The sequence below is a fragment of the Phymastichus coffea genome, unplaced genomic scaffold, assembly GCF_024137745.1.
Source record: "Phymastichus coffea isolate CEN01 unplaced genomic scaffold, Cenicafe_Pcof_1.1 PCOF00100, whole genome shotgun sequence".
In the NCBI taxonomy this organism is placed as follows: Eukaryota; Metazoa; Arthropoda; class Insecta; order Hymenoptera; family Eulophidae; genus Phymastichus; species Phymastichus coffea.
Genome location: NW_026706911.1, coordinates 246,826 through 257,658, shown reverse-complemented (window position 1 = coordinate 257,658; position 10,833 = coordinate 246,826). Strand labels below are relative to the sequence as shown.

Sequence of the window (10,833 nt, the reverse complement as noted above, 5' to 3'; positions counted from 1 at the left end):
GCCTAGAATCTTTCGAGAGGGAAAAAAATCCTTTTGCGCGCGATGAAATCCGAAAACAAAAGCCTTCACTCGACCGTGTCGAGGCGTCCGGGTATAAAAATAGTTTTTGCGAACGAGCTTGCAGCGAAGATCAAACACACGTTCGCCGCGCAACAAAAGCAGCGCAAAAAACAATAGGCATTGGCGGCAGCAGCAGCAGCAGCAGCAGCAACGGGAACAGCAGCTCGAAAAAGCAGAGGGACGTAGCGAAACAGGTAAAACAGTTATCCGACGGCAGTCGTCTGCACGTAAACGCTGTGTATACGCATTGCGCGCTGACCTACACACGTAGGCCGCATCCAATGAGCTTTCCGTCTCTGTGGCCCGTTGATTGACGATTTGCATAGACAAATAAGTCAACTCTGATGAGGCTTGCACGTGTTTGCGGAGCAGTCGAATAATTGTTTTCGTCCTCTCCCCTTCCGCCTGCCCGCAGCGATGCGCCGGCCGTCGCGCGCCCTTTCGAGTTTAGAGCAAATGACGCTCAATGGAAAACCCGACAGAGAGGGAAAAAAGCCTCGACGCGCGTAGAATGCATCGGTAATGCGACTAATTAATAATCATGAAACATTCAATCGTATAAATGCCCCTTTCGGCGCAATTTCGACGTAATTATATACATTTTAAATAAATAGATTTTCTTTTCTTATTGCATCATAACAAAAAACTAAACGTCATTCTCCAACACAGTATTACACTTAGCAATAGCGGAAGTCCAGCTCGAACTGCAGCAACACCTGCTCTACTTTTATCGCTATCTTTGCCACCGGTTTCGCTGTTTTGGCTTTCTCCACCAACTCGATACTCTTCGATCGGCGCCGAGTATTTTTTCGCAAAATCAGCCCAGAATGCCATTCTCTCGGACAAAAAGTTGACTTGCATAGTTTCGTGGCTGCTCGAGCCGTCGCCAATTCTCATGTATCTATGGTGTTTCTGATAAGGCTCCCAGGTGGACGTGAGCCTGGCGCTCGGCTCCCTGCAACGACACACGTGAATAAGCAATGTCGCGGATTACGCAAGCACCGAGATCTTTAAGTTGAGAGAGGTCGCGAACCCTCCCCCGGCTTTGCGGATTTTGCGGGTATTGCATTGGTAAGCCAACGTGCAGTCACCCTTATGTTTGAATATACTATAGCTTGCATGTCTGTGAGCTTTCCAGAGCTCTCTTTCTTTATGGACGGTGCGAAAAAAAAAAAATACTAACCCTGTTTTTGCGAAATTCGTCCACATTTCACTCATAATGTTGATCATCGTTGTGTCGTCTAATGTGTTCGAAATATGGAAGTCGGCGAATTTCACGTTCAAGTATGGGAAAAGATAGTTCAGATCGTCACCATGGGCAACACCTAATTACAAAGAATAACATTTTACGAATAGCTTAACTCTATTAAGACGACCAATGATCTCGTATTTCTTACCCATAACTATCGGTGCATCTGGTCTAAAAGTGTTGCTAAATGATCCCTTATATCCGAATAGGTAGAAATATACATTGGATTTCATATTTTTAGCTTGTTTCCGAAGACTATCGTAGGTTGGCCAGGTTATTGCGCCATCTCCGAACGCCTGTAACAAATATTTTATCAATCGGTCCGACAAGAAGCAATCTTGTCAATCATGACATCGCATATATACATAGGCAATCTACGGCAACTGAATAGCATTCGCGTCGATTATTGAAGCACTCGCTGATGTATGTGTAGCATTTGCAATGAAATTATTAATTCTAGTTTCGCAAGCTACAATAATGTCGCCAAATGAGATTCGCGTACTGATGTTTTGATAAATATAAAACAAGATTACTTGCATGAAATTTACGCACAACCGAAACACAATTGTTCTTTAACAACAATGTGGCTGGGAATTTGCGTTTACCTTCAATTATGACGGGACAGCAGTGTTTGGCTTTAATCCAAATCATGGAATTCGAATTTAAATCAAAGTTAACTAAATGATATATGGATTTACATAAATTGTGCCCTACCTGAGTAAGGTTTTCGATAAGATTGGCCGTGGCGTCACCTTTGAAGTAAAAATTGGTAATAGCCTGAGTGGCTGTCGTAATATTGCTGACAACGTTCTCCATTTCGAGTACGTATGGCAAAAGGTAATCATCGTAATTCTGCACAAGCTCAGCTTTTATTTGTTCAGATAGATAAAGATCTAAAAATCAATGCAAAAAGAAGATGTTAACATTTTTAATGCAATCACACGATATAAATAATAATAACAACGACCACAGTAATAGATCAACAGTAAAAATAAATAGTCGATTGGAAGAATAAACGGTAATTGAACGATATTCTTTGTAAAAATAAAGAAATAAGGTAGAAATTATGTAGCAATACATCATGAAACCGGATTTCATCCATATAGTCTACTAATAACGAAACTAAGAAAATAAGCTTTATTAATCTAATGAGATCTTCGACTAATGTTAACGTATATATACGTACACATGCTTTTGACAGCAGGATGCGAATATATAGGATTATAATGTGCATTATTTACCGGAGGTTTTGAGCAGACCCTCATCATCTGTGACTCCAGTTATCCAAGGCATGTCCCTATATGGCGCTTGCGTCGGATGCACCGTCAAGACTGCACCCTCGGCTTCTGCCTCCAACGTTGGTCCAAAAACACATACCGGATTGCGCCGCCACTTAAACTATATACATACATATGCACGATTACATTAATAGATCGGATCGGGTTCGAAAGCCGGCTCGAATGCTGCGATCGCTAGAGTGCGTGCGTGCAATTATTGTTAATGACGCGAAGGGTTGTAAAGTGAGAAGGGTCTGCAACTATTAGCTCGGGTGTGCAATTTCGAGTATCGATGAGAATCGATATATCCCAGGTAATAATTAGCGAACTGACGAAACTACGTTTATTAATTTTTCTTTCAATCGCATTATCATCGCGAATTGTGTACTTGAAGCAGTCTTACGAGCTGTCCTGCCAAAATAATGTCATTTGCATCGGCTCTTTTCAAGCACTCCACAATTCGACGGTCGTTCTCTGTGTTGTCTACGGTTTCTTGAATGATTGTCGTTGTTTCGATTTCTTCGTCCCCGCTGCCTAATTCTTCGAAATCGGCAGTAGTATTGTGACAATTCAAACGATATGCAACGGTCATGGATACATTTCTTATTCTGTCTCGAGTGTGAAAAGTCCAAGGCGCTGTTGCCGAACCACTCATTGTGATCAACTATATGAAAAAAAATTCTTCGTTGTAATTACTCGTCATTTCCGAAGATACTGTCATTGTTGAAATGTCCGAAAAAAATTAAACTTTGTCCGCAAAAAGGCTTTTGGTTCCCATCTCGTTTACTAATATTTCGATGTAACTTTCCTACTTAGTATAAAAGCAGATGACAAACCTTCTGAAAAAGTCCTTCGGTAGATTTGCTAGCAGACAACAAATGAGCAGAAGCGGCTCCGGAGTTCAGCCCAAGAAGCGTCACGGAGTTTGGATCGCCACCAAAAATCTCGATATTATCATGGATCCACCTGAGTGCCATTGCAATGTCCTTGAGCCCATAGTTACCGGGCGTGACGTCGTTTCCGGTGCTAAAGAAACCTGCCGACACGCGGTTCAACTCACTGGCCCGTCGCAAATTTCACTCGCTAATTCAAATGAAAATACATTCGCATTGTGCCTCTTTATATAAATTTTCGCCTTTGGATGAAAGATGCATACAATATGAAGCCACGGGAAGTTTCAGTCTAATTACATTATGGCAATTCGAGCGTAATTATTATTATTATTCACTATTAGATTTGTAAATGATATTATGAAGCCCCTCCACACTTAAGTGTTAAATTACTGAGTTGTAAATTCGCTCAGTGGTACATGTGGCTCACCAAATACATTCAAGCGGTAGTTCATCGTTACAAGAACTACTTCATGGTCCAACAAATACGTTGGTGCGTAGAGAGTGCTGTTACTGCTTCCTTCGTTGAAAGCACCACCATGTATGAATGCTATCACCGATAATTTCTTACGCGCGGTTATATTCTGATTTTTGGTTATCTGCAATGTATAAAAATTGAATGGTTAAAAAAAGTAAGACCTATGAAATGACTGCAACTGTCATGAACTTGGAAATAAATTTTGGATCAATTTCTCGATTAAATTGCACGTATGCGCAATCCAAAAATAAAAAGGGAAGTCAGCTAGCATTATCTGACAGTAAAGATAGAGCTCTCCTGTCGTTTTTATCAATTTGCGTGTTTGTGTGCAACGGCCCCACTGAACAATCGAGCTTGTGTTTCGACGCATTGCGTTGGATCGCGTTTCATGGTTCGGCAAGCTAAGGTTTCGCGCGCGGTGAAACGCCCACTCCGCGCGCTATTCTAGACCGAGGACACGTTAGGCGCTTGAACCATTTGCCTCTATTTAAATGTTACCTTCCGCTCGGTACATGTGCATCAATTAGAAAGGCCTTTCACGATATGATTATTGTCACTGCCGTTAAGCGGCTTGTTAGCAATTTACTTTTATTTGTTTAGTGCTAAAATTTACTGGTCTTAGGTCGCTATTACTTGTCAGCGCCGTGATCTCTCGATAGCGTGACAGATATCTCAAATTATATTCCTTTGTTAAGTTTACGTGTTCGCAGTATCAATAACAAAAACAGAGACAATGTTAGTGGTTCTATAACGGTATACTTCCTTAGAAAAAACAATATGACGTTTGTGCATAGTTTGGAGGAAAATGTTTACTTACCTTCCAACATGACTTAATATACATATAAAGGTTTATCAAAATACATTGAGTATCAAAATTGTGCAAAAGTGTGCTTCTTGATAACTTATAACGACAAATAAAAAAAAAGCTTCAATAATTATAGGCAGAATGTCTACACTAGACAGAAAAATCAAGATTCAATTCCATTGAAAAAAGCAACTAGTAGTTCTGATAGAAAATTGATACAGTAGTTATTGAAAAATAGTCAAAATGGTACTTACGGTGGGTGTAAATACATTAAGGTACAAACAATCTTCATCTCCGACCACTATCCTTTTTTCTGTAACCTGTAAGCACATTGACCCATCCTTTGTAGCATTTCTTGTATGGTTCCATTTTTTAATCCATGGCTGAGGATTCTAAAAGAAGGATACGTATTCTCTAAAAATTAATACGAAAAAAATGAACTCGTCGAAAATGATGAACCGGAACTTTCAGTTAGCTATGTTGGCAATTAGTTACTATGTTGGCGATTTAATATAATTATAACATGTCATAACGTTTACTCTACTGTAATTTATTTAATAAATGGAATGTATTTATCTTTTGAGATTTAAACAGAAATTAATTGAGTATTAATTATAACGCGAATGATGTATTTCGTTCAGCGAATGTATAATAGCTTTTGAAAATTGTGATTATTGACAACGCGATATTATCATAAAAATGTTTTTTGTTTTTTTATTTCTATTCAGCAGTGAATGATTAATTATACAACTGTTTGCCTTTAAGAATATTTTACCTCAAATCTAAGATCTCCGACTGGCGGTTGAGCGTACGGAAGTCCAAGAAAGCCAGCAACGTCTGCGTCTCTTGTCTTTAACCAAATGCCGCTCACTTGGCCAAATGTCATGTTCACTTGTGGCTCATGGTCCTGAGCGAAAATAACGCACAACGTTGCCGCAAAAATCAATGCAGAATGAACGTAATATTTTTCACATTTCATCGTGATTGGCATTGATTTTCCACGATTGATTCACATGCAAGCTCCTTCGCTTTACTCGTGGAATGGAAATTTATCACTATAGCATACACTACATCTGCTGTAAAGAAAAGAATTTCACAGAATTTTAACATTACGACATACTTCTTTGTTTCGCCAATGTAAAATCCACCGTTTGTGTGATATGTACACTGTAGCGCGATAAGATAAAATCGTGATACCGACGATAATAATCTTATTAGTTTAGAGCTTCAACATTATTCACGACAATTATAATGTCATTCGCGATGACTATACATGTTGTATCTTTTGTTTGACTATTTGTGACATATATTTGAAAAAAAAAATTTTGTTATTAAAAAGTTACCTTAAATTGAATAGTAGATAAAATAGTACTTGTATTTCACCTTTTTTAATACACTGTGAGACAATAAGCTGTGGAACTTAAAAATACAAATAGACCTATTTAATTTTTTTTTTTAGAACACATGTTCACGGAAAAAACGTAATTATTTACGTATTGAAAATATGTTTTCAGTCTTTTGTATTTTCAAATGTCAATTATATTTTATTTTGCATTTTCGCCGTGAAACAAAGACAATATTAATTGAAATATTAATGTAGCAGATGAAACAGAGTTCGACACGATGTAACAGATATAAATGTGTATTTCACTACACTCACTTTTGAAGATGAATCAAAAAGAGAATAACGAATTATCAGGATGCACAATGGGCGCGGCAATGGCGAAATGATTGAAGCTTCAGAATTCGAGTGAGTCGAGGCGCGAAATCAAACTGCGGCCGCGCGGGAATACGCGCGTTTGAACTCAATTGCTGGAATATTTGCCTCGGCGAAGGCACCATAAATAGAAAAATGACACGGCGCTCTACTTTAATTAGTCGTTTGCTCTTTCCGTTGTACAGCCGCGTGATGTTTGCTCGTTCATAAAAAGGGAGAAGTGCTGCGTGAGTTACTACGTTCGCACCAAGCTTATCTGTTATTTGTCGTTCGATTACCAGGTCATGATTCCTTCGCCAGCTTTTTTCTTATAGTTTTCTCTACTCGTGGATACCTGATATTCTGTATTTTGAGCATATCACGTTGATATGTTATTGAATGTTACGGCAATTATTTGTATCTTTTGACCAAACGATCGAAGTGGATGCCTGTTTTTGCTGCGAAAATGTTTTATCAAAGAAATCACGTTTACGCGTTAGCCTGCTACAATGCTGCACCTCGACGCAAATAAAACGAATAAACCAGTTGAATGAATCAATCGGACAGTTACAAAAACTGTTGACTTTTCTGACAAAAAGCTCACACTTAAATGTTATCTAAAATAAATATTTGCAATTAATTTCAACGCCCCTCGCTCTGTTGAAATTCAATTTTTAGTTGTTGAATACTCTCTAAACAGTTGTAAAAAAGGGCTATCAATTTATTTGAAAATTTCCATTGCGTGATTTTCGGAAAATATCCGACTGAAAGCAAAAAATGTCCTTTCAAAAATTGAATATATCAGCCTTTAAAAAGCTTTAAAAACATAAAGATTTGAAAAGCTTTCAAAAGAATTAAAAGTTATATATAAATTTTATATTTAGTAATACTATGTATACTTTGCCTACAAGCCAACATAAAAGTTTTATCTCCGTAGCGTAACATCTGGCGCTTAGCAAACGACGGCAAGCCAGCGTAATTCATTTTCATTAACGCAAAATTAAAATACTTTCCTTTCTTTGCGCGGTGAAGAAAAAAGACTACGCCATAAATACGTAAATAAGAGGGCAAGAGGAAAAGTACGCTAGCGAAGAAAACGAAAAATGAAAGCCGGAGACGGAGCGTCATTTCCCGTAAAACAAGAAAGAACGTCCTTTCTGCTTGATTGTCATTTTCCAAATGCATTTCAGTAATGGCTGTCAAGCAAATAAGAGAAAAAAGAACGAAAACGTCTTGAACGTTTTTAAGTTGAAACGCTCATATTCGTATTGTTACGCAAGGCAGCGCCGAGTACGGTAAAGCTTCCGAGATTAATTTGCTTTACGCTCAACTAATTTCCCAGAAACTTGGAAAATTTGAAGGCTGAATTGCATGACACACGATGAACTCGATTTTGATGCAGACGTAAGTGCTTATAACGTTTATGAATCTCAAATAAGATGTTCGCTATGTTACTCTTAAGTTTACCTAAAATTTACAAGAATTATCATGTAGTTGAACTATTATATAAAAAACGCTTATATTTTTAACAATGCATCAAAAAATGAAGTTGAATGTCTTCGCGGCAATCCATCCGCGCGCACTTAAATTACGAGAAAGTGCGGCGTGCTTAATGAATTACTTTCTCGGCAGACTGCACGGTAGTCGTCTCAGCGCATAAGATTACGCGGCATCTACTGGTCGCACGAGCGCAGACTAATTACCATTGGTAGCTTGTGCTCGAGCAGCTGCATGCATCACGGAGCAAGAAGTAAAGTGCGCACGGACCTTATTCGAGTGAATTTATCTGCGAGTTTTCACGTGGTCCTCTACTCAAGATTTTCGCAAACGCTCATTGTTCCTTGCCACGCTGGTGACATCCAAATGAAAATTATCGTCTTTCGATCCCCTTTTATACGTTGGATTTTAATAAGCCTGCAATCCCCGAGCGCTTTACTGGCGAAGCAATTTTTTTTCGAATAAAGCTTTGTCTTTTACGCAAAGCTGCACGTAGCTCCGACTATTTCTACAATTTATAGTCGAACAAGTTCATTTTCGATCGGGAACAATGGGTCCGAGCGCCCACATCTTTTTATATCAAACGCACACTCTATTAATTGGAAATTTTATTAATCGAGATTACTTTTATGACTTTCTTTTTGATGAAAGCAAATAGCCTAAGGTTTTCGTAATACGCAGGTGCATAAAAATTTCAGTTAGTTTTTATCATCCAGGACCACGGAAATAGATTAGTTAATGTTATTGATATCTACGAGAGAGATTACTTAATACAGAATATATTCTATACGAAACAATAACAATGTTCGGTACTCACTTATTGTCAGAGGAATAGTTACGCCCGCACTGTAATATTCATGAAATATTTCAAAGTAAAATTATTTACAAATACGTAAATGTTTTATTTGTAATCCGATGAACGAACCATAAACATTAGTAGTGGTTTTATTGTTCTTTAGATTATTTATCCAGCCATTTCGATATACGTGATGTGATTGTGTAGAATTGATTGGATTTGGACTATTTATAATAATAATATCTATTGTTGATTTATTGATATGATTACTGTTTGCAATTGCGTTGGCCTACTAATTTAATCAATGGTCAGGCTAAATCCACATAGGAAGTCAGTACAGGCTTGTCGTCATAATTGACTGAATGTCGATTTCGAATTTGAAAAAAAATTTTAATTGTAATTATTCGATATCGGATTGGAATGCAAGTCGGTTGATGCGATTCAATTTGTCCAAGTCTTCGTTCGTTTGTACGCCGAACAAGACACGGCGCAGAGATATATCGTGAATCGTTGATCAGGTTATAGGAAGCGGATGGATATAAATTATGCAGTAATCAGTGGTGCGCATCAATGTCTAGTCGGCCACTTGCTCACTCCCAACTGTGCGATCAATATTCCATGTAAAACCGTCTTAGACATGGAAATCTCATTGAACGGGTCTCGGTGTTGTAATCCACTTATCTTCCATAAAAAAAAAAGAAAACTTTCCAATCTAATTTTCCAATTACGTATATATGGTCGATGGAAATGAAAATGACGGAAAACAAAACAAGCTATGCTGCGCGCATCAGTGATCAGGGCGTGTATCGTCTTCCCTTCTATCTTCTCTATACTGCCAAGCGCAAAATATTTTCATCGGCTCTCCCTCATCGCGTCAAGTTCGCCTCTCTCCGAGAAGCGTTAGAGCGTTCAAGGGTAAAATATCCGGGGCTGAATAATACATGGCAATGCGCTCTCAACAACTCTCTCTCTCTCTCTCTCTCTCTCTCTCTCTCTCTCTCTCTCTCTCTCTCTCTCTCTCTCTTTCGTGTCTCAAAGTTTGCACCAGCCGACAATGAGGGTCGGGGAGAAAGAAGGAATTCACACACACGCGCGCGCACACACACACGTACATATAAATTACATAACGTCTCTCGATTGTTTGGCGAGTGCGCGGCTTTAAGAACAATGCGTGCACTTTTATTCTCTTGTCCCCCCCCCCTCCCTCTTCACCAACTCACTACTACTTGACGTACGGCAAGAGGGTTCCTGAGTTCGTTTCAATTTTGAATCACGCGATTTATATTGTTGGCGTGAATGATCCGAGGGCGAGGAGCGTTTCATGTACAATAAGGAGATCCGATGATGAGGTTTGATGAGCGTGATACAATTATTTTTATATGTTTTTGTCTCCTTGTTCCTTTAGTAGAACGTGCTCTCCCGTGAATTTAATGCTTTTCGTTTGAAATAATACATTGGATGTCCGGAGAATAGGGTCGACTGCATGTGAAAAGCCATATATATGCAGTGGAAACACAGGCGCAATAGTGGGAGCCACTAATCAGTTAGCTATACAGCAATATCCAACACTATTATGCAAAGCCGTTATCTAATATTTACCAATCAATAGAGCAGCTCCTGAGCCGTGGCTAAACTGCACTAAAGCTGCAAGTACCTGAACATGTAATCCTAACGGTCGCTATACGCATTACACATTACATCGCCGGATAGCTCATTACCAGCAGCAAGTGCATACGTACACTGAATTATCGAAAGCAATTCGCTGAATACCGGCATAATATTTTGGACTCGTGAAGCGAAGGCAGGCGATTTCTTTCGTCAGGAGCATACAAGTTGAATCAAGCCCTGGACTGGCCGGTGGTACGAGCGCGCGCGCAGCTCGACATCTCCTTATTTCGCCGAGGCCCTCGAGCGAGCGCGCGCAGGTCGCAGTCCGTAAAGCAGTGCGCGGAAAGAGCATATATACAAGTCCAGCGTGATGCATTGCCGCGGGAGATTAATGCATTGCCCCCACAGTGTTGTTGCCAGTGAGTAACGCGCGCGCAATAATGATATCGCCATTAACTTGTCCGCAAGCTGCTTCAT

General features: G+C 39.3%; 1 protein-coding gene across 3 annotated transcripts; it reads right to left on the bottom strand.

Moving 5' to 3' along the window:
• Positions 1-635: 635 nt before the first annotated feature.
• On the bottom strand, positions 636-6,560 carry LOC131670121 (esterase E4-like). 3 transcript variants are annotated; one of them, XM_058945498.1, is made up of 12 exons: positions 6,420-6,536; positions 6,103-6,178; positions 5,535-5,835; positions 5,014-5,151; positions 3,907-4,075; positions 3,423-3,622; positions 2,990-3,250; positions 2,551-2,707; positions 2,024-2,202; positions 1,458-1,605; positions 1,244-1,385; positions 639-1,015 (listed from the first exon to the last, which is right to left on the bottom strand). In XM_058945498.1, the coding sequence occupies exons 3-12, from the start codon at positions 5,748-5,750 to the stop codon at positions 694-696; spliced, it is 1,932 nt and encodes a 643-aa protein (XP_058801481.1). In that variant the 5' UTR covers positions 5,751-5,835; positions 6,103-6,178; positions 6,420-6,536; the 3' UTR covers positions 639-693. The 3 variants fall into 3 exon arrangements, with proteins under 3 accessions (XP_058801482.1, XP_058801481.1, XP_058801480.1); XM_058945499.1 differs by lacking the exon at positions 6,103-6,178 and having other exon boundaries at positions 636-1,011; positions 1,240-1,385; positions 6,420-6,560; XM_058945497.1 differs by lacking the exon at positions 6,103-6,178 and having other exon boundaries at positions 6,420-6,560.
• Positions 6,561-10,833: the final 4,273 nt, after the last annotated feature.

Coding starts and splice junctions, on each gene's coding strand:
- LOC131670121 (XM_058945499.1), bottom strand. CDS start 5,750: ATGCCAATCACGATGAAATGTGAAAAATATTACGTTCATTCTGCATTG. Junction 3,251..3,422: donor CCGAAGGACTTTTTCAGAAG/GTTTGTCATCTG, acceptor TTTTTCATATAG/TTGATCACAATGAGTGGTTC. Junction 2,708..2,989: donor TTATTTTGGCAGGACAGCTC/GTAAGACTGCTT, acceptor GTATGTATATAG/TTTAAGTGGCGGCGCAATCC.